Genomic DNA, 24818 nt, shown 5'->3' on the forward strand with positions numbered 1-24818 from the left:
GGTAGTGGCGGTGTATACACAGAGTGGAATATGATATTCAGAGGCGAATATAAAGTTTTGTTCAATGTCACTTGGGAAAGACTCATTCAAACAATTATTGATTACGCTATCCATATTCACATGCTGTGGAATAATAAATATATATGTCTTTTATCCTAGGATGTGACGATTTGTAAATTTAAGAAATTTCATATTTATCGAGGGAAGGACAGTGAATAAATCTTTGAACATCTCACTTATACAAGGAAAATCAAAGTTTTTACTCCTCTTCTTACTTTGACTTCTATAAAAACAATATTCAGGAGCATTAAAACTCTCATATCCCCTTGATTATATTACTAAGTTATAGAAGTAATAGCAATTATTGCTATTCTATGAAATCGCATATTTTTGCAATTATATGCCCGATTTAATTTAAAGATGGTATTGACAATTATTTAGCAGACGTGTAAACAGAGTTGAAACGCCATATTAATCACGTGTAACGCCGCGTGAGGTAGTTCAGCAAGAAAGTGTAATCAGAGGAAACTATGTTGTTTGTTTCAATGTAAAATTGAAGGTCTTGATCAGGAAAATATCTATAAAGCTATGAATATTAACGTACAATAAGGAATAATAGAAAATATCAAATGAAATTATTTATTCTTCGTCATAAGACTTTGTTTAAATTGTGTGCCTCTTCCATATTGAGGTAAATATATATATCAAAGTAATAAGGAGATGTGGTATGATTGCCAATGAGACAACTATCCACTATAGTTCATATGAACGGGATATAAGCAATTATAGACAATCGTACGCGATTTTAAACAAATCCTTACCTTGTTCTGTTGTTCTATTGGGTTCCTTCTTTGATGATGGAGGACCCTTTTTTTCTTTTGTTTCTTTCAATGGATATAACCCTATGTTAAAAAGGAAATCTTTTATATTAGAGAAAATCATTATGATTCTAATGTTTGTTTATGTTGCAAATTTTTATCTTCATATGTACAATAATGTTATTAAAAATAATTTAACTCCCTCCATTTAATTGGATCAAAACCCGTTTGGCTATTAAATCCACTTGTTTCTTGGTTTGATAGATATTTTAAATTGCAACCTTCAAAATCTTGTGCCCTCGATCGTACAGATAAAATTATTCCCAAAATCCGTGCTGTGCAACCTGAAATATTCAATAAACCAAATACCGATTATTTTCTATCATGATTATGTGAACAGTTTTAAATAAAATTGCGAGAGAAATCGAAGGTGATAAGCATTTTCGCCGCTTATTAAGTACATGCTATACATAAAGAGATATGTTACAAAAATTTTTATTAATTGTATTTTTTTGAAGGATAATGCAATATATATATTACACAGACTGTAACTGGCCTAATATGGTCAGGAAATTAATAGGGGGTGGACCATATTTGGTCACATATTGATTGTGTAATATATTTTACTTACTTTGACTATTTTACAAAAACCGTCATTTATATCAAGAACTATAATTTTTGTACACTATATATTGAAATCTAAAGAAGATAGCATTTAACTATATACATGGTAATTTTGCATGCTCATTTTAAATTTGTATTTATTCATACAAAAACTATACTGATTGGCAATAATTAGATTTTAAAGTAATATCAGTTACTATCTTACCTGAACTATTATAAAGAACAGATGCTTGGACAGCAACATGAATGTTATTTCCACTTATTTTATTGTCAAATCTTAATTCGCAAACAAATATATAATCTTTTTCAATAACATTTAAAGTTTTTTTATAAACAAAATAATTCGATCCACATTCACATTCACTATATTGACATTTTTGTCTGCCTATAAAGCATGATTCGTTTGTTGGCCCAATGTTTGCCAACGATTTATTATTCAACAGAAATGCTGCAACGGGTATGGATGGTTCTTTTGAAGCCGAGCAGTTTTGTGTCACCAACAGACGTCCTTCAGACTTTTCCACATTTACTTCTAACTGTATATTTTCGTTGGTGGATGAACATATCACACAGTAAATAACAAAAACTAAAACGATTTCCTTCGTATTTGATATACCAGCAAACATATTCAAAATATATCACGGCTCAAAAACTACATACTCAAAACTGCAATTATATTCCGGCTGGAAACATTCATCAGGGAAATCTAAAACAAAGTAAAAACGTATAAACATGTATCTCTGTATTGATATGTTGTTATTTCACAAGTTTCATGTATAACGTTATTGTTTTAATTAGTCCGGCAAATCCTATTTGAGCATATTTAGTATTGTTTAACATAACAAGGCGATATAGAATACTTTTTGATATGATAACATTCTACCAAAGACAAAAGGACAAGGATTCAAACTTCTACAGGTGACTATGCGGCCTTTAATAATGGCCAGATTCCGTACTGCACAGTAAGCTATAAATTGAGCCGATAGTAGTTTACCGATGTTCAAATATCATTAATCGTTTACGTAAAGATGTATCAAGGTAAATGAGGGAATCGAATGAACTGCAAATTAAGCGAGACCAGAAACGTCGCAACGGCTAGATTATCATGCCTTAAAAGGCCCCGGAATAACTAAATGTGAAATCATTTAAAACAGAAAACTAACGTTCTTAATTAAGCAAATAACAATTCACGAAAAAATGTAACTGACGGCAACCAACGATAAAAAGTTGACAACAGGCTCTTGGATTGGGACAGGCACATACAGATTTTGACGGGGTTTAACAGGTGTGTGACACCTACTCCATCTCTCGACTGGACTGACAGATTAATGAGCACAATAACACCGGATAAAGTGTAAAGACGTCCTATGCAGACTCGGAATAGTAGGACCTTCTTCAATATCAAGACATAAATATCGACAAGATATAGTACCGTAAATAGATATAATTACATATATATCAATAGTAAGAAATATAGCAAAATCTTTTAGCTATGTATAAAACGTTTTTAAACATTTGACAAAGAAATAAATGTAAGTACTACAATATTCAAAGATCTAACTAATCAATTACATTTTTAAAAGGACCAATAGGATATTTACGTTTATTTTGCCCGGATCTCAAACTACAAGCTACATCACCGTTAAAATCAGTATGTGTTATCTTTTTGGAATATGATTTCTACAGATATGGCCAAACTTTCTTACCAAATCTTTGTACTTATGAAAACATTTAATGAACGTTTTGGGGGTAATTTGTGGTAACGAAATACATGATTTAGTAATTATACAGTTATATATAGATTGCGCTCATTGAAATCAAAAATGTCACTACAAACATGAGCATAGAATGTAAAAGTAAGTTTTAAGAAGAGTTAGCATGGTTAATGTCTATTAGTTTGGTTTCAAATCCTTTTTCATTTTGTGTGTGAAGGGACTTTGATTATAATTTAACTTGTTTCACATTTATTGAAGGCAAAGAATACAGTATTTTCGCAAATCTTGATAAAGTATTTAGAGTGTTTACAAATTTTACAGAAACAAAGGTAATCTATTATAGTATTTTGGATTTAATCTGAAAAATAGTTATGAAACGTGATCGCTATTCCATATTGACTAGTGAATTGCAATAATTTTATAACCATACTATAAATTAAACATGCAATTCCACCAAAGGCTAAATTCTTCTACATTTGGTATTATTAAGAGCTTGACATCATGCATGAATACATGTTTTATTTACTAACGTGTGTTGACCTCTTAGACTAGATATTTTCTTTTTTTTTTGGGGGGAAAGGGGGGGGGGGGGTGGGGGTTCAGGATGTCTCAAATACCAAACACCCCCCTTCACCCAAAGGTGTACTTATAATACAATGAAGCGATAAATCGTGTCTGAATTTGGCGTTATATTTTCATGTATATTAATATAATTGATTTATCAGTAACACGTAATAGTTTTCATGAAGTTAATTGTATCAAAATATATTTTATAAAACTTTCATAATAAGAAGCTCTTAGCTCACTTTAGCAATCCTAGCTTCCTTTGTTATAAAGTTATCTTCTATGTTATATACTAAATGATATCATTTACTGAATACACATGATTATATAGTCATCAGCATAACACTTGTGTTCAAATTTTATGCTTGGCTCTAGATAGCAGTAGTCTATACGAATTGAGCATGAATTTGTCAGACATTACAAAACAAATTTGCCGTGAACTTAAATTCCCTTACAAAAATATAAACGGTATATTGAATTATTTGATAGTTTGTGCAGAAATATGGCCAATGTGCGCGTACATAGCAGCACAGATGAAAATAAGAGTATAAAAAAGAATTCAATCAGTATGAGAGCCTTGTCTCTGTTATAATTAACTATATGCCTTTACTTTACACAACCTTATGCTATGTAAGTTTTTTTAAAGACATTTTTGTGAGGCTAACAAGTTTAGTGAGCGGCAACCAGAACTTGGAGTCCAATTTTAAATAACTCCAAATGTATATTAAATGCATCCATAATATTATCATACCAAGGACCTTTTTGAAAAGTGTATAATTGATACCATCACAATGTACTGCCCAGAATTATGTAATGTGCAACACGATGAAACAATAAAAGTGTGAAATTGTTTGGTGTGTTTGAGCTTTTGATTTTGCCATTTGATTAGGGACTTTCCGATTTGAAATTCGCTCGCAGTTTGATATTTTTGTGATTTTACTTTTTGGCAAGTTGAGCATATCTTTTTGCGCAAACATATTTGCCTGTGTTACTCAATCACAGTAGCCGTAACTGTCTGATCTATCTATTTGTTATTCCTAATTGCATCTTTGACGATTAAAATTATCAAAGTCTTTATTATTCTTCTGTTAATTTTTTTTAAATTGCCCGTTCGTATCTTCTCATTCCTCGATGACATAAAAAAAATAATAAGTTGTGATGGTGTTGGTGACGAGAAGATGAACTTCAAGTTTGGCACGTAGACTTTTGTTTATACCAGTCAGTGTACAATACAATCTTGTCTTAGTCAACAAACTCCATCGCTTTCGGCGATTAAGAAGGCAAATCAGCATGGTAAAATAAAGCCAACTTAATAACATGTAACTCACACTATGTCAATTGTTTATAGCAATATTTTGACAATGTAAGTGAAGTGTTTCACTTTCCATCAACGCAATTGAAAGTGCAAAATCATTTCAGTAACCCAACTTCTAGTGTAATTTTATCATTTTTTTTTTAGTTTTTTTTTTTCGCCGCACCTTGGTTTTCAGATTGCATATAAAAAACGAGTATTACGCATAAAAGGCATTTTGGAATATAATTGAAAAAATTTTCATTTTACAACTTTTCCTTTTGTTTTTTAGCTTAAACTTGCACCACATTTTGCTCGACTATAATCATGAACTTGTCTATTTTCCAAAATTGATAATTTTTAGAAATTCTATCAAATTCATTTCATAAGTTAATTAGATAACAATCGACAGAGCTTAAAGGAACATTAGCTGCGAGATATAGAAAAAGATAAAATATGATATTTTTTGTTCAATCATTAATGAAAGTGAAATATTGAAATAATAATTCGATTTCAGCAACCAGTTTGGTTCAGTTTTGTCAAAATAAGCAAAGAAACATCGCTAATGAATTATTCACTTGTTGTGAATAATTCGACCTCATTTTATCGGTATTCATATGAATTTTAATTGAATCCCTTAGCTAGAGATGGGTTACACACGAACTAGGTGTGTGCAGCTTTTAAAAGGAAAAGTATGTCAACATTGGAAGTGAAACAAAAGTAAACCATTTGATTGACTTATTCGATCTACTAAAACTAATTCTTATACATCCAAAAATTATTGACATAATGTTTTAACCTATGATAGGAAATCAAACAGGCCTAGAAAAATCCAATTGCACGAGTTCACTTTCTATTTATATCTATGTTTATGATTTTTTTCGGGTTATTTGACCGTTGGCAGTCTTCGGAAGGTCACCTCGATAGTAAATTAGATGGCGTCTAGACTAAAATACACGCAAAATACGGATACATACTATCAAGTTTATGTATTGTTAATTGTTATTTTAGAAGTTTTAGTATGTTATAAGTCGAATATGAGAATTTGAGTCAAACCGCTGAACATGAATTTGACAGGTTTAAGGTTTCAACTGACTATTGCATGTTTGACCTCAGAATTATTTAATTGGTTACTGGTTGTTATTTTCATTGAAATTAATACACATACCTTTTCTCCACTTCATCAATTGATATGAAAAAAACAATTTCAGCATATTATTTCCCCTTTTTTTTACTTTTTAAAACTTTTACTGGGGGCATAGATTAATGCATGACTGCTAAAATCCCCAAAACAACAATTAGCAAAAACACGTTCTAGTGTTAGACACAACATCTGCGCATTGTCAGAACTGTCATAATAAATAAATTATCGACACCGAAATGAAAAAAAAATACTGTGATTATTTGCCCGACACTCAACAACAACAACAAAAACAATACACACATTTAGATCACCTGACACTACCAATGTACTTTTCAAAGAGAATAAGATTTAAGAAAAGCTACATCTGATGCAGACATATAAATTCCTTCAAAAAATAAAACTAACCAAACATGTACACACTGGACATACACAGTCGTTATTGGTATAACGTTTTCTGCTTACTTTTAAAAATAACAAAATTTTATCAATATATACTATTTTTTATTTAGATCACTAGTATTTTGATCACTAAAAACTCGACTTATCTAAACAATGAAAAAACTACCGAATACCTTTTCGGTTTTCAAATGAAATCAGTATATATGTAAAAAGAGGGACGTTCAAACTAATTTGTCAAAAACAAACTGACAACGCCATAGCAAAAAAGGACCAAAAGAAAAACCAATAGTATACATAACACAAAGTACAAAACTAAAGACTGCGCAACACGAACCCCGCCAAAACCGGTGGTGATCTCAAAATCTACGTAAAGGGTAAGCAGATTCGAATTGCAGTATTGTTTTGTCTGCACTTGATTTTTGTCGTTTGTGGATGGAAGATACAACTTTCTTGTTGAAAAACTGGGCTAATCTTATTTTGCTACCAACGACAATAAATCATACAACAAACCCACCGAAGATGATATCTTCAAAATGCCGGATTTTTTACAACATAATGTTCAGTATAGTGAATTCTTTTTTAAGCAAACACTCGGCTCTCCAATTAGAAGTAATTGTAAAACCACCATTTGCCGACTTTTTTTCATGAATTGAAGTAGAATTCATAGAATAACCTTTCAAAAACAAACAAATAAAGTTTTTTAATTTTACGTTCAGATATATTGATGATGTCATGTCTATCAATAATCGCACAGTTTAGGGGTTTCTTGCATTACAGTGAAATTCACAATACTACAGAAAAGAGAAGTTATGTTTGATATCTGGAAATGTTTTTTGCTATGCTTAATGGTTGTCATTTGTTGCTTTTTATCATATTTGTTTTTCGTTTGATGTTTTGTACATAAATCAGGCCGCTCGTTTTCAAAAGAAGCATTCCTGCATACGTGAATTGATTGATCAATACGACGTTTCTTTGTTTTAACTAACGAAAACCCAGATTTTTAAATACAATTTTACACTTATTATTTGTAAACTTATTGAGTGTTTTCTTCTCACTATTGTGACATTTTGACTGAGTTTGGTTTCGCATGAGAGGTGGTTCATGTTAAGCAGGAAACGCTTACCACTTACAGCACTTGATCTTGCTCCGTTTGGGTTACATGCGATTCCCTTTTGTTTTATTTGGATTTGTATTGAATAAACTTTAATCGAACCACAGCAGATATTTCGAACAGTCCATTACGCATATTTAGAATAAACTTTTATCAGGTATGTTCGGCAAAACCTTTTGACAGACAAATTAAGAAATGTTTGAGAACATAAAAACACAAGAATATAAACAATATATTATAGTTAGATTTTATAGGTATCCTGTCTGAGAAATGAAATTATCAATAAGGAATAAATCGTGTCGTTTGATGTAAAATATAGCATAGTTTAACTCATGAAACAGATTATCCGAATAAAGAAATAAAAAACAACAGCTTTAAAGATGGGTTCTTATGGTGCATCAACGTCTGATTATCCGCTGGTTTAGAGTACACTCAAACGTGTTAAGCAAGATCAAGACAACAGCTAATCGCAGTATTGACGGCATTTGTTTAACAGATGTTAATCAAGCAGAATCTGCGAATTGAAACCACAATGCCAGATAAAGTTAACAAACAAAACTAAATCGGGCAAAATGTTTTAACAAACAATCGCATAAATTTCTCATACGATCTTATCCAAAAAATAAAACAATACAAATATTAAAACAACCGTGGTTTGTATATGTTGGTGATTGTCCACCATTTTGTTTTGTCTAGTTAATATGTTTTTTTTTCATATTATATTTATGATTTAAAGTATACCATTTTAACAAGAATTTCTTCTATTGCCTAAGCTAATTCTAAATAGTTTATACTTAATCATTTAAAGTCAGCTAAGTAGCAAATTCGTACTGTAAAATACAGTTGTACTAACCTGTTGAAATGATATCCTGCACGTAACAAAAATAATATTGAATCATAGTCTATGGTTATTTACAGTAAACGTACGATAGACACTCTAATAATTCATGTGTATTCACCTGTGTGTGTATCAAGAGGATATACTATCTAACAGAATGCAGGTCATGGTTGAAGTTTAAAAAAAACAAAAATACGGTAAGTTTGCTGTGGTGTATTGTGTGTTCTTTGCCGTTTATACGGAAATATTTGTCAAACATATTTTTCATATTGAGTTTGAACATAACATATTGTGAGTTCTAGGCAAGAAGTCATTTAACATAAATAACCAATCAGAAATATAACTTGCGATCGTCATATTGTACTAGGTAAGTACATGATTTATAAAGTAACTACATTGCTTGTCAGTGTATTTTTACACCTAATACATAACACAGTGTTGGGTACTTGATATTCCATATAGTAAATTTTTGTTTCTTTAAAGAAATACACGATGGTATAATGTCGTTTTAAACAAAACTATTATTTGATATGCCACTTCGTTAACAATAATTATATATTTGACGAAGAACAGCCATTGTAAAAAAATTTGACTTATTTTTAGAATGTGTATAATACAAGAGTAGTAACACTAAAAAAAGCACCCACAACAGGTAAATAAATCTTTTAAAAAGATTACTGCTGATATTTTAATATGTGTTTGTATTTAATATCTCTTCGTATCGATCGTTGCAGCTTTTGTAAGTTATCTTCAATGCTGTTTGATTGCATGAGAATACTACTGAATTCAAAAATACAATTACTACTACCTGTAAGTAAATCATCAAATGAAAATGAAAAGATATATCGCACTTTGTGATTATCTAGATTCAGTTGAAAAAAACTAAATAACAATTGCCACTGCTTTGTAAAATAAATAGAATATGGAAGTTTTTTGGTTAATCAAGTTTTGTATAATTATTTCTTAAACGTTTTACCATGGAAGTCACAAATACATTTTTTATACACATCTTTTTTACACTCTTTCTATTAGATCAGACAGTTCTCTAACCACAACTTTATAAAGTATTTTTCTTATTTTCATGCGTTTTTGATATTTCTCGATCAGTGTGAAAAAACTATTTCTCGTCTCTAGAGAAAACTTTGTTCTCGGCAAATGATTGGTCAAAATTCAATTATGACGTTAAAATCTCTTGGTTTCTTCTGAATTTCTTATTTTGCCGTCAAGTGAAAGTGAAGAGCATTGAGGACCCTAAATTCCTAAAATGTTTGCCAAATACAGCTAAGGTAATCTATTCTTTGGGTAGACAATCCTTCGTAATTTGGAAATTGCAAGTTTTTATTTCAACAGTTAATGTATAACTATAATCATATCAATGATAATTCGTGTCAACACAGAAGTGATGACTACTGGGCTGCGGATGATATCGAGGAAAAAACTCCACAGCATTGGCATCGACCCAGTGTTCGTAAATAAACCTCATCAAAGAAACCATGATATAAATTGTGTATGACAGACGAGCGTTTCATCTACAAAAGACTCATCATTGACGCTTGAATCTTACAGCTAAATGACAACCGAAATCACTAAAGAAAGTATTGACCGTAAACAGGTAGGAACACCAGTCATACCAAAAGACATGTTTTCGCCCTCAAATTGTACCAATTGTAATAAGTTATTAACAATATTAGAAATCGGGAATACATAAGAAAATCAATAAACATCCAATAATTGTGCACCCAGAAAGATTGCATATTATGTAGTATAATGTAGTGGATGAAAGTCAAACAACATGACAGTAAACATCAAGAAAACCGGATTTATTTTTCTAAACAAAATTTGGAAAATCAAGAAAATTACAAAAGTATCGCATCAAACATTTTGATCACAAAAGAACTAAACAAAGAAGCCGATATTTTCTATAAACATACAGATTACAAACAATATTTAACTTTATTCATACTTAAGATATTAGGCAATCATCACCTTATATAATATCAGTGTATGAAAGTTTTGTATACAGTTACTTTTACGTAAATTTTTCAGCACAAATACTGACTTGTATTTCTATTATGGGTTCGACGTTGTTTATGCTGTTGGTGACTCTCATTTTGCTAAAAGGTAATTCTGTTTTTCGTTTAAAAGATATTTAAGGAAGTTTCATCCTGAATCACTGTATGAAGGCTTCATTGGAGTGATTATTACGAAATTAAAAGAAAGCAAGAGGAAAAGCTAAAAAAAGGAAATCAGCCATATGAAACTTCAGCAAAACGTGAGAAAACATGATCGAATGAAGAAAAATATCAGTTGCTCAAAAACGATAACTAGGTACTTACGATGATAAGTCACATTTTGTAATTAGAACAACAGGACATAAAGAAGATCCAAATCGGGACAAAGAATTAGATATATGCGTGAAAGGGATGCATGCCTTCATTTAAAATTAGAAACACAATTTTATAGCAGTACATTTCAATCAGACAATATATATATATATATATATATATATAAATATAATCAAGTCTAAATTGAAAACAACGTTCAAACCTATGATTGCGTTTGATAAAAACCGCAATTTTTATACGTGTGCATGCAAAACAAATTTCTTGGTAGAGGGGTCTAAATACAGCACAAACAACATTTTCCAAAAGACCAAATGAGTGAAAAAGTATATTTTAACAAAACGCATTTGACTAGCAGGTCGAACAACTGATGTTCTTAACCCCTGCTGACTGCCATTGGTGATTGCCAAATAAACGGATCACAAGCGTAACAAAATAGATCTTATTATTAATTTATTACCAAACAGAAAACAAAAAACTTGCGAAAAAGATGGTATACCGCAAACATGAGGTGCAAAAATTTGTACACCATATCCGGATTTCGACAATTAATGTCTCTTCAGTGATGTTAAGAATCGAAACGGTATTTGGAAGGCCATATAATTTACCTCAATTTAGTATAGATTCTTGAATTTTGAAAGAGTCAAAATAGGATGAACGGATCATTTTAACCCGAAGGCAAATATAATACAAGCCCAAACGATAAAATATAAACAAGTCTAAATTGAAAACAACGTTCAAACCTATGATTGCGTTGGATAAAAACCGCATTTTTTATACGTGTGTTCATGCAAAACAAATTTCTTGGTAGAGGGGTCTAAATACAGTTCAAACAACATTTTCCAAAAGACCTTAAGAGTGAAAAAGTATATTTTAACAAAACGCATTTGACATACATCTGGAATCAATTTCATCTTCATGCCTAAGATAGCATGTACTGTGTTACCACTCTAGATTCTACTGACGAGGAAAGGTACCACTAGGCCACCGAAATTAGTTCAGTCTAGGTGGCCGAGTGGTCTAGAACGATTGACAACGTGCAGGCGGTGTTGTCTCGATATCCCAATAGCATGAGTTTGAATTCCAGCAAGGCAAGAACAAAAATTTCGTCCTCAAATTAGCAGATTTAACATTGTTGTGCTGATATTTAGAGTAGTTATAAATATGATATGTGTTTTCAGCCGTGTATCACCTTCACTGGTGATCCATGGCATGGATCTGTCGTAGAATTTTCACATGTTTAGACGTACAAAATATGTCATTTTTTTTTAAATATATATTCAATGCACGTTAGCAGTGTAACTAATATTGTTTACAATTTGTAAAAAAGGCAGATCACGGTGAAACTTGTATAACAAGCATAGATTTATGCGTACAATATTTACAAATGTATTTAAACTGTATTGTCATTTTAACTTTTCAGAATTGATAGAAGTGAAATGTATTTGTTTCACATCGACCTGGAAAAGAAATGAACTTCAATTGATTTGCACAATTAATCATTTGATATATGACGTAACGATACTTGACCAAAATGGTAAAGAGCAAGCTTCATGCTTGATTCCATCGTTCGAGTCGAAATGCGTTTCTTATCATTCACATGGACATATTTCACAGGACATAGTGACAAATAAAACTATATTTAAAGTATGGCAGTTTGGTCATGGCGATTCCTTTGACGGCAATTGGACATGCCGTCATGGTAGAGGAAAAGAACAAGCAACTACAGAAGTCAGTTTGGAAGATTGTATGTATTACTAATATTAAAATGAGGTTTTCAATGAGATTTGACCGACAAAATAATATTCATGACAATTTATTTGAATTTTATGTTGTTGTTAGTTGTCTTTCATGTATTTATATAACTTTCTCTAATTCTTCGTCAATTTATCCCTTTCTGCACCCATTGTATAAAAAAAATTTAATCAACGTGTGGTTCGTTTGATCTCAGTTCTATATTGGTTAAAATCCGATTATGACGTCCAATTTTCTTGCTTTCCTCTGAATTTCCTATTGTGACGACATGAAAAAAGGCGACCATGTCTGATGACGTCACATAGAAAGAACACATCGTTTTGCAGATCATTCAAAAAGAAGGAATAAGTTTGCCTGCATATTGTTTGAAAATCATTAGAGAAACAGATTCCACCACCAAATCTCGTGTAATACGATATTTATCCACTCTCGACAGTTAAATTTTAAATATTTAAAACGCTCGGCGAGCCTCGCGTTTTAAATTTGAAAATTTAACTGTCTCGAGTGGATAAATATCGTATCACACTCGATGTAGTGGTAGAATCTATATATCTCAAATACATTTTTGACATATATTCACCTCTTCCTGAACAACAATGGTTTATTCTTCCTTTTCCTACATTTTAAAATCTGGTATGTCATTTGATAAACAAAGGATTAAATCAGATTAGGTTGTAAAAACATAGAGCTATGTAACCTCAGGTCAATATCCATTAAACATTCGTGTAAAACCTCTCGAGTTTTTATCAATATATAATTGGAAATTATAACTAGTAGAATATGTTTTTAAAAAAAAATTCTACCAAATGCCTGTTCCTCTCTCGTTAAATTGTCCTGTATCTGTATTCTCTTTTTTTTCCTACACATAAGAGAAAAACATCAAAATTACTAGACAAATATAATATGTTTAGATATCAGAATTTATCATAAAATCCACACAAAGTAGGATCTAAAGGAAGCATGTTACAAGAACCATGCGCAAAGTTAGCAAGATACTGAATATTTTTCGAAATATGCATCACAAAATCAATCTATATATATAGAGTCATTGTGATCTTTTGATAAAATCCGTGAAGGATTTTAAAAGGAATGTACAGGACTTGGTTCAATCTATGGGTCCTAGGTGCGATGCATGCGATGATCTGGTTACTGTTGATCATTTAACCTTGTATGTTATGAAGTGTAGTTTGAATTTGGCTTTGCCTTTTCAATCTTTTACATTTGTTTCATTGATTCCAGAATCAAGGATATCTTTAATTAAGAAAATAGTTAAAATTTTAAACTTAATCAGTAGTATGAATATTTCAATTTAATTTTTTATTTCTGTATTAACAAAATTGAGAATTGAAACGGGGAATGTGTCAAAGAGACGGCAGTCCGACCACTGAGCAGAAAAAGCCCAACGCCACCAATGGGTCTTCAACACAGCGAGAAAATCCCGCAACCGGAGGCAGGCTTCAGCTTGCCCATTAACGATAGGGCTGAATAGTGAAATATGAATTTTAAATAAATATGCCTTAATGTGCTTTAAGTAATGAAATACTCGCTCTAACACACAATCCATTATCTTGTATATTATAAGAGCATAAGTCGGAAGCACGGGGAGGCACTCTACTTCTCTACACAGCACTAAAGACACACTCCACACTCTGTAACAATCAAATTGACCTACCTTCATCATTTCTTTTCATATTGGAAATATTAAGATTTTCCTTAAATATTAGTTCACAGTTCATTTCTATATTTAATTTTCTATATTATTCTCTGCAATGCATCTATGTTTTAATCTTTATTATCATAATAGTTCAAAAATGTGCAAAGCGTGTATTTTTTGCAATTATTAACCAGTACATTAATTAAATCTAAATTGCAAAAACAACTAATTAATTTAGAACAACAGCTATTATATTTTGTTTGTTAGAATAGAAGGAATATGTTATTTTAAAATGTAGGAAGAACAAGAAGATACCACTACGGTTCACCACCAGTGCATTTCCCCAAAATTGTAATCATCATCGTCAATTTTTGTAGAATTTGTATAAAATAGTTTTGGTTTTGAAGAATTATTTATCATCTCAAATCAGTGATATAAGTCTCCCTGCCAAGGAAACCATTGTGATTGGACCTTTCCCAGAATAGCAATGTCTTCAGTCACCATCGATTATGTACCAAGAAATAGCCCTCATGGAAATTATGCAATTTGTGCGAAAAAGTTAAGGTCATTATAAAGGATGGTTGTCTTTTTTTGGGGAAATACACAAAGTCCTATCAATCTATATATAACTGCTAATTCCCGAAGGCTTATTGCGAACTGATTTTGTGTTATTATTTCGATATATATATATCATTGCCATGTTAAAAGTTGATCTTAGGTGAATTTTTAATCTTTTGTGTCCTTATGGTTACTAATGTCCTCACGTAATTAAGTATGTGTACATCATTGGTTTTATAAGTTTTTGTTTTTAGCGTTTCTATTGAAAGTTAATCCAGAAAAGCGTTTTGGACGCACCAAGTTTATTGAGTGTTATTTTCTGTGTCCAGTCCCCCCTCTCCCCGACTTATTTTGCAGCAACTTGATGGAGAATTCAGCAGAATTTGTGTGATTTCGAATTTATCTGCAGTATTATATCATTGATACAGTTTTCAATGTTTGCTAGTTTATGCAATATTAGCCCAAATGTGTGTGTCAGGTACAGCCCACGTTATCACAGGAAGTTAATGGTAACATTTTCCAAAAAAAGTAAATATTTGATGTAAAAGTATAAGTATAGATGTAGATATAAATATCCCCGTGGAAACCTATGTAGTGATTTCAGAAGAGTACATCTGTTTTCTAAATCTTCATCGAATAAATCTTTGACCTTATTTGAAATCGTACCCACTTACATTAAAAGTTTCTTATAGTCAGCTCCGAACCTGTAGTACTGACGTAAAAGTGTCAGGTGTAAGAAAATTGTATATACATATATAAATCATTGGATAAATGTCGATGTGACTGTTCTTGGTAGATGTCATCGTCTATTAGAGGTTTAAAATAAAATATTTTCTTTGCCTTTTTTATATGGTTTTTGATGTGTTAAAAAATATCCATTCCAGAACTTTGCCATTTATTAAATTAATTTCATGATTTTGGATTATATTTTTTATTAAGCGAGATGTGCAAAAGAAGATATCTTCACACATAGTGTGTCTTATTTGGGATAAAATCATTATTTTCAACAATGATGAATCGAGTCAAAACCATTGGAAACCTGAAATTTGAAATATGAAAATGGGTTCGGAATAAATAATAATTGTACTTCAAAAGTCTAATATGCACTGGTTTCAGAGGCTTGGACAATAGTTTGTCGCTTTCCGTAGCAGTCATCGTCAAAACCTACTTTGACGGCTTTATCTCCTTTTATCCTTTTATTTCTTGCATGAATTATTCATGTGACATGTTGAATTTGATCGTTTGCCATGTTTGGACTGGTGTTATTACTTGGTATCGTTTTGGTAATCTCATACTTATATTGCAATATGTAACGTTTTGATAGTTCTTATCCTAATTGACGATTAAATTAACAACATCAGTGTTTTGCCTTGTATAAGAAAAAATATATTAGATAGAAAAAATGCAATCTACTAAATTGATTAACTATACAGGATCTACCAAAGTTTCTACAATATTACTGCAATCATTAATGATTCCTTATCATTGTGGTACACAGCTAGATGATGCCCCGCTTGCATATAACATTAAAAAGGGACATAATTCAAGAACTGTCAAAGTGACGCTACCCAAATTTGTACTTGATCTGAGTTTTGTGGTAATAAGCATTGTGTATACGTTTTATAACATTTAATTAAGGCAAACTTAAGTTAGAGAACGGAAACGAAAAATTCAGCAATTTTTCTATTTGTAAAGTGGCATAACTCTAGAATGGAAATAGTGACGCCGCCAAAATTTAAACTTGATCTGTGTTTTGTGAAAAATGGGCATTATGTAAAAGTTTTATAACATTTGGTTGAAGCAAACTAAAGTTAGAGAACGGAAACAAAAAAATCAGCAATTTTTCCATTTGTATAGAGACATAACTCTAGAACGGTAAAGGTGACGCCACCAAAATTCAAACTTGATCTGTGTTTTGTTGTAATGAGCATTGTGTATAGGTTTCATAACATTTGGTTGAGGCAAACTTAAGTTAGAGAACGGAAACCATTTTTGGGACGTACGGACATACGTACGTACGGACGTACAGACGGACAAGGTAAAACACTTAAAGCCCCCTCCGCTATGGTTGGGACATAACAAATGTCAGTAAAAGCGATTTGTTCATGTTGTTTTACCGAAAACATTAATCGATAGAAATAAGTCTAATCAGATAAGTTATCAGTAGACAAGATATACTTCACAGAAACTGTCGACGACTGTTTTTTGGAGGTATTGTCCGTATATGGTGACTTTATGATAATATCTTGAAAGCAGCAATATGTTTCTAGGCAAGATAAACCACATTATCTTACCTCCTATACGTTTCTAAGAATACGATTGGTTAAAAGCGTCCGCGTGTAGACCGTGTATATTCCATATTAGGTTAGTAGGGAGGCGGGGCTTATTTCAATACACGGTTAGTAGTGGAGTTACGACTTTTGCACTATTTGATTATTTAAATGCATTGAAAGTTCTGTTTAATATTGTTATACCAAAGTTGTTCATAGTAAATTGTTATTGTTGAAATAATTTTTTTGTGCAGACCAATGGAAGAAGTTCTTAAAATTGAACACTTGAACACTTTAATATAAAAATAAGAAGATGTGGTATGATTGCAAATGAGACAACTCTAGTCTTAATTCAACAAATAAAGATAGTCGGTAAGATCAATTCGTTACATAGTGTGCTAGTGACCTAATACGATATATACGGGGTCAGTAAATATCGTATTATGTCACCAACACACTATGTAACTAATAACATTGATTAAATAAACTTAATTGTGATCTAGAAATTATCTGATTGCTTACGGGATGACCATACGATTTTGTGGAGGTAGGAGGTTTTTTGGCATTGATAATTTTAAAAATATATTTCTATCGGCCATTACTGGTTTATGCTTTTTCAATCAATTTCATTTAATGAAAAAAGCAAAATGCAATGAATGATTAAACATCAATTGCAAAAACATCACTAAGAATAATAGAAAGTAAATAATTCAGTAAAACAATTCAAAATCAAAGAGGGTTTGTGAAATATTTAGAACGCTTGAAAAAAAAAAGGATTTATATATTAATATATGTGCTGATTTTCATTAAATAACATTGGGTGATGATCTTTTTATACTTAATAAAATATTGTCCTACAATGAATCCCTTTTAGACTCCAATGGTATTGAAAAGTATTCTTTATGGACTTTTATTGGCTTCATACCGACGTTGTTATTGATGAGTACCTTACAGTGTATAAGGATTTTGGGTAAACATTCAAGTAAGTTTATTACATTCATATTTGTCAGTTGCTTCACGCAAAATTGAATAATTTTTAGAGCTTGGGTTTTTCCTTAAGTTAATATATAACAGTTTCAAATAATGTGAAATGATGAGGAACTCCGTGCAAAGTAGATAATGTGGTATGATCAATTTTGATTAAACATAAAATTAAGAAGATGTGATATGATTGCAAATGAGACAACTCTTCACTAGAAACCACATTGCATAGAAGTTAACAACTATACGTCACCGTACGACCTTCAACAATGAGCAAAACCAATACCGCATATTCATCTATACAGCAACATACTGAATTACAGGATCCTTACTTGGGACAGGCACATACAGAATGTGGCGGGGTTAAATATGGTTGTGCTTTCCCAACTCTTTCTTAACTTGAGACAGTGGTGTTTAGCACAGCATATTAAAAAAACTATAAACTCAGTTGAAAAGGGCTTAACTCATTAGTCCATTTTACACATTCTTCTGTAAATTCGCATTTTAATAAATCAAACTATAAATGTAAACATCATCTCTTTATGAATAGGTGGGTGCTGCCGTAATTTAGCATTGTGCAAATGCTCAAACAGTCAGAGAAACAAAAAACAAATTAGTAGAATTGGTATGTATTTTAGATAAACTTGATACAGCACATTATTTATAATTTATTTATTATTCATTAATCTATTTATTCATTTGTAAATGTTTTGGAGATTATTCTCGAAACATCAAAAACTGATATGTTTTTTACCGGTACACTGTCAAAATTTCAAGTTCAAGTGAGATTTTGTTACAATTCCGACTATTTGTTTGTTTCATTCAAACTTGTAATATTGTAATCATCATTAATACAAGGTGCTAATCTCAGGTAACAGCAGTTAAATATTAGGACTTCTCAATACTAGGCCGTGACTTAATTCATTTAAAGCAATAAAATCAACTACTGTGCTCAACAAAATGACATAAACAGACGAGCCAAACATCTTGAAAGTACAATTGCTAAGGTAATTTGTGTTAAACTGAAAACATTTGTTTTTTTTTATGTTGATAAAAAGATTGACCATTGCCTGTTTCTAATAGAAATAGAACTGAACAATGCTAGTAGATTTTACATATTGTCATTTGACCTTTGGTGGGAAGTTGTTTCATTTATAAACACACGACATATCCTAATTTTCAAATTGTATACTACATTTCAAATCATTCTTATTAATCTACATCTGCAACGCGCAGAGTTCTACATGACAAAACTTGTGAGGTCAAGTCATTTCCTAAAGCTAAAACCTTGCTCATAATATAATGAAAAAACAATATGTCTTGCTGCTACCAATTTAGTAAATATATTTGACTGAAAAATTCGCTAGTGTTATTCTATAATTTTTCAAAATACATTATATGTTATTCCAGATCTTCACAGGGCATATGGGCTCATATTCCCTGTCAGGTTTTTATATCTCTTGAGCCCAAATAACAATTATATCCTACTGGAGTGTCCAGATTTTACACTAAACACAATTTTTATCATTTTTTCCTTAAATATGATATTATTCAATAACTTGCCTAATACGACTATGCGCGTCACCTCTTTCCCTTAGATAAAGAGATAACAGGAATGACCGAAGTACAACTAATCACATCAATCACCAACAAAAAGTTATATTGTTATATTAACACTATTGTTTCAGAAAAAGGGTGAAGGTTTGGTACCATTAAAACGTTTAAACCCGCTGCATTTTTTTGCACCTGTCCTAAGTCAGGAATCTGATGTTCAGTAGTTGTCGTTTGTTGATGTGGTTCATAAGTGTTTCTCGTTTCTCGTTTTTTATATAGATTAGACCGTTGGTTTTCCCGTTTGAATGGTTTTACACTAGTAATTTTTTGGGGCCCTTTATAGCTTACTGTTCGGTGTGAGCCAAGGCTCCGTGTTGAAGACCGTACTGTGACCTATAATGGTTTACTTTTATAAATTTTGACTTGGATGGAGAGTTGTCTCATTGGCACTCATACCACATCTTCTTATATCTATATATAAAAATAACGAACTCCAAGGAAAATTCTAAACGGAAAGTCCCTTAACAAATATCAAAATCAAAAGCTCAAACACATCAAACGAAAGGAAAACAAATGCCTTATTCCTGAAATGGTACATTTCCGTACACTAGTACTTTCGATAGGTACTATTTCTGCACTTAAAATCTGTAGTACTGGACATTTACTTTTAATATTAAGTACTATTTCTTTACTTTAAAATCATTGTAATATTTAGGTACCTGTATTTTACAGTACTTGATTTGTACTTAAAATTTTGGTACAGAAATAATACAAACAGTGATCACAATATTCCATGTTTGAACATCATATTCCTCAGAGAACAAATAAAGTTTAAACAAAAAACAGTCAACAAACAAATCAAAATGAAATTTCAAAAAAAAAAAATTGAAACCGGGATTTGTTTTCTCTCAGTCGATTTACGACTTTTGAACAGCGGTATACTACTGTTGCCTTTAATTATATTTCGACTGAATAGTAATATAGATGTCCGTGTTTGACAATTTCGCCTTGGTTACCATATAATTCATAGAGAGCAATGCAGATATATGCATGTAAACGTATATGAGTTTTAACAAAATATTAATCATGTACATGTATATACAAATGACCAAAATAAACAAAATGAAGCAAAATCTCCATCACTGTATCCTTTTATTTACAGTTTGTAATTGGTTGGCGTACTTTATCTTCGTAGTCGTATTTTCTGCACTTCCGATTTGCCTCGACTTTTTCGGAACATTCCTACCAATATGTAAGTAAAGTTCTTTCAATTAAGTTTTCCTATTTGAATTGAAATTTTGTTTGTATAGCACAATATGATTACAAATAGAAGTTAACAGAAACTTCCTTTTGATAATAAAACAGTGGTTACATCAAAAATCTTGCTCGCATATCTAAGGTGTCCGACCGTTACTCATACATACCTGTGATGCTGACGCAAATTTACTACGCGTATGAGCAAGAAGAACATTAACGGTTTGTAAATTAAGTCTTCTTACATCAGGTCATAAACGTCGGCGTCAGTGTTAATGTAAAAGTAAAACGGATATCTACTTGAAAAATTTAATGTAGAGAAATGCAGACGGAAACCATTTTCCACTTAAGGATGTTCGCTCCTTTTGTTTTAGATTTTTGCCAGATATTTGGAATCCTCTGGTTTTATCCATGTAGTGCCATTAAAATTTTGCCCACTAACCCATACTTTTCTTTCCATAATTTTATTACATATAGTTTGAAAAGCCATATTTGAAAATCTTTTAGAATCCTTGTTATTTTTTCATTTTTTTTAAAGAAAAAAGGTGCCAATGTTAAATATATGAAAAGTCTAGAGAGAATCATTTCCCGCCAAATTTGCAATGGCTTATATCCCGAAAACAAGCACACGGACCCTTAATTTTTTTCTGCTTTTTTAGTTCCTTCATTTATATACTATCAATTTATAACAGTCTTTTAAAAAGCTTGTTATTTTGAAACAGAGTAGCGAACATCCTTAATTCGAGAACCCTACTATGTACATACAAATAGTTCTGTAAGTGCGTCTGACACGTATTTGAGAAGAAATAAAACAGGCATGGAGGTTTTGTTTATTATTATTCGTCCATAACATCAGATATCAGTACAGAAAATAATCATGATAATTTTCTTCAACATGAGACTGTCAAACATCTCAGTTTAGATATGATCAATAAATTCACGAAATTACATGTGGACCTCTTCATTGTTGAAGACCGAGAGGTTTATCACTTTCTGAATAGAGGACCAAAATATCACCCTCCAGCAAAATAAATTGGAATGAGTGTCGTCAGCACACTCAAGATGCTACATCATCCTATCGTATAATTTTGTATAGATGGGAGATATCTGTCAATAAGTCACTTGGTTTCTATTTTAATAAATATCTGAAGAATGTAGATATATCTGTATCCGAATCGTTCTAGGGCTAGTAATATGTTTATTTCTATGTTCACAAAAAAAACTAATATACGTACTACATTGTATTTGTTATTGCGTTTGGTGATAAAGAAAATGGAAATAGTAAAATAAATTATTTTTGGGGTGTAAGAAACTCCTTGGATGTTTTAGATAAATTAGGTGCTTTGTTTTACTTAGCGGTTCTCTACAGTTCACTTCCACATGATTTTATCAAACAGAAGCTTTATCATTTAATGAAGTTGAAATCATTCCTTCGTAAATTTTACGGACGCCATCACGAGTTGGTTGACCGTTATGGAATAACCGTTTCACAGATGATATCGGATATGTTCCTTATGTCGTAACTACAATACCCTTCCCTTTTCACGAATGTGACTTACCGAATTAGACTATTTACCGGATTTGTAATAACATAAGCAACACGACGGGTGCCACATGTGGAGCAGGATCTGCTTACCCTTACGGAGCACCTGAGATCACCCCCAGTTTTTGGTGGGGTTCGTGTTGCTTAGTCTTTAGTTTTCTATGTTGTGTCATCTGTACTATTATTTGTCTGTTTGTCTTTTTATTTTTGGCCATGGCGTTGTCAGTTTGTTTTCGATCTATGAGTTTGACTGTCCCTCTGGTATCCTTCTTCCCTCTTTAATAAAAAAGCAGAAGATACTAAGATGACATTTCAATATGCATAAGTCGAATAAAAACTTACAACGCCATGGCAAAAATAGACAAAAAAAAAACAAAGAAAAGACGTTAAAGCTGTTTGTGTCCTCCTGCACAACATCTATATACGTTTCGACAATAAAGTTTATCGAAAGATTTAAGGTATTCGTAAGGGCACCAATTGCGCCTGTCAAAAAGCAGACTTGTTTTTGTATTACTATAAATCACAATATATGGCCAAACTCAGAAAAGATCCGTCTTAATTCCATTTGATTGATAAATTTAATAACATTTGCCTTTGCCTTCATGATATAAACAATCAAGAACTCTCTAAGTACACTGCTGAAATTTACCCAAGGGAACTCACTTTAAGTTAATATAATATAGACAGAAGTAATTGCCCTATTTTAGATTTGGACCAGAGAGACGTTTTCCTTTCCTATAGTTCCTTTTTCCTTCCCTATTGTTTTTTTCCTTCCTTATTGTTTATTTTCCTTATTTGAATGGTGATGATCCTTTCACCCCTTCTTACGATGGGTGTATTCCCCTACTAGTTAGCTAGGCTTGTATCAGTCGTGACGTTTTTTGAGGCTGAAAAACCTTCATCCTGTACTTTTTGGAACAGAATATTAGAAAGTTTAATACATAATTCTTAATCAGCATAAAAACCAACGATCCTTTTGTCGGAGATCTAGATATATGTTACTAAATTATAAATGGTCTTTTTCTACAAATTCTATGTTTAATGTATAATTTATATATTTCATTATGGTATAAATCCTGTTTTTATTTTCAGCTGAAAAATTTTTCATTGCTGATGGTATTATGTTAGGAATTTGGTGCCATTTAATATCTAACATTGATGGAACAGAAGGTAAGCGAAACTTTAAATAAAGAAACCATTGATCCAGTTCATTTTTAAACATGTTTTAATAGTTCCTGTGATAGAAGTATACTAGGTCTCGATACATCATTTCTTTTCATTGCATAATTTTAAAATTTAGAGTTTATCATTGCAATTTGAACAGTCCTTATTATATTTCAGAAAGTGAAAGTAAACTTTTGGATGAAAAGGTACATGAGTTGTCAGAGACGCACGAACCACATTCGATAGAAAATCAGGAAAGAGCGTCTCTCCTTTCAAAAATTTCAACGGAGAACAAGGACTTGACATCTAAAGACGTTTCAATCGAAACCAGAGATACAAAATTGCAAAATTGCTTAACGTAAATGTGTGTGGTACAGTTGCGGTTAATATAAAGAAAAGAATGAAATTAAACAATCTTACTTTTTGTTGAAAAATAAGAAAATACTTCAAGGCTATCTTTTGGGACCTTGAAATCGTAAATAAAGACAGTATTATTCATTTTTAAATTGAGATTCGTCAGATGTTCAGAAGACATCAGTTTGTCTGATATAATTATTATATTTCAAAATGTCATCTTGCATAGTTCAGTGAAGAGCTCCAAACTTTTAAAAACATAATGCTTTACCTTACAAACTGCCAACAAAGCCTCATTTTCAGGTATTGTCTTCATTTGAGATAATACATAGGACCTCACACTATAGGAAAGTAACAATATCTGAACGACACATGGCTATTTTCAAACACATATATATCGTTTTATTCGATGCAATACCACAACACTGAATGTAACTTATTGAAAGTCTCTTCAATGTAGCCATTTTTTTTAAACACTTTATTAATGTTCTTTAATAAAATTATGAAGCTTTATATTTTAGCCATTTGAATAAATTGATCTGCTTTGCAATATTCCACTAATAGAAAAATACGGTAATCTAACTATTAGAGTATTTGAGGATTTCTGGACAATGCGCATTCGCGCATTGCACTTGTTCTTTGAAAACTTAAGCTACATCTTCCAACATTATATCATAGTATTCCTCAGCAGGCGAATGACTACATAACTGCACTTTGACTTTGTCCACGGTAAGCTTTGATAATTTGTATCTATTAAAAAACTACAATGTGTCTCATGTTTACACTGAGAGATTATATTTTCCAATCTGAATGATTTTTATATAATAAAATAGCTCAATCTCTATCTGAATATATCTATAAGTCACTGAATAAAGAGCACATTTT

At 31.5% G+C, this 24818-nt stretch overlaps 2 protein-coding genes across 9 annotated transcripts in view; one reads left to right on the forward strand and one right to left on the reverse strand.

Annotated features, from left to right (window-relative positions):
• The window catches only part of LOC127709412 (uncharacterized), a 55577-nt gene extending 46926 nt beyond the window's left edge, over positions 1 to 8651 (reverse strand). For all 5 annotated transcript variants that reach the window (XM_052214946.1, XM_052214949.1, XM_052214945.1 and 2 more), the window contains exons 1-3: positions 8520 to 8651; positions 1648 to 2148; positions 822 to 902 (exon numbers count right to left, since the gene is read on the reverse strand). In XM_052214946.1, the coding sequence (XP_052070906.1) occupies positions 822 to 902; positions 1648 to 2068 (502 nt within the window). In that variant the 5' untranslated portion in view covers positions 2069 to 2148; positions 8520 to 8651. The remainder of the gene's footprint in view (positions 1 to 821; positions 903 to 1647; positions 2149 to 8519) is intronic.
• On the forward strand, positions 8615 to 24775 carry LOC127709411 (uncharacterized). 4 transcript variants are annotated; one of them, XM_052214940.1, is made up of 9 exons: positions 8630 to 8701; positions 9108 to 9156; positions 10551 to 10625; positions 12270 to 12593; positions 17958 to 18065; positions 18615 to 18689; positions 20781 to 20870; positions 23508 to 23585; positions 23757 to 24775. In XM_052214940.1, the coding sequence occupies exons 3-9, from the start codon at positions 10577 to 10579 to the stop codon at positions 23939 to 23941; spliced, it is 909 nt and encodes a 302-aa protein (XP_052070900.1). In that variant the 5' UTR covers positions 8630 to 8701; positions 9108 to 9156; positions 10551 to 10576; the 3' UTR covers positions 23942 to 24775. The 4 variants fall into 4 exon arrangements, with proteins under 4 accessions (XP_052070903.1, XP_052070900.1, XP_052070901.1 ...); XM_052214941.1 differs by lacking the exon at positions 9108 to 9156 and adding an exon at positions 9239 to 9314 and having other exon boundaries at positions 8646 to 8701; XM_052214943.1 differs by lacking the exon at positions 9108 to 9156 and having other exon boundaries at positions 8615 to 8701.
• Positions 24776 to 24818: the final 43 nt, after the last annotated feature.

The sequence above is a fragment of the Mytilus californianus genome, unplaced genomic scaffold, assembly GCF_021869535.1.
Source record: "Mytilus californianus isolate M0D057914Y unplaced genomic scaffold, xbMytCali1.0.p SCAF_7, whole genome shotgun sequence".
Lineage (NCBI taxonomy): Eukaryota > Metazoa > Mollusca > Bivalvia > Mytilida > Mytilidae > Mytilus > Mytilus californianus.

Bases quoted from the DNA above. Each gene is read 5' to 3' on its own strand.
- LOC127709411 (XM_052214943.1), top strand. From the start codon at position 10,577: ATGGGTTCGACGTTGTTTATGCTGTTGGTGACTCTCATTTTGCTAAAA. The intron at 10,626-12,269 runs GTAATTCTGTTT...TTAACTTTTCAG, and splicing joins GACTCTCATTTTGCTAAAAG to AATTGATAGAAGTGAAATGT. The intron at 23,586-23,756 runs GTAAGCGAAACT...ATTATATTTCAG, and splicing joins TAACATTGATGGAACAGAAG to AAAGTGAAAGTAAACTTTTG.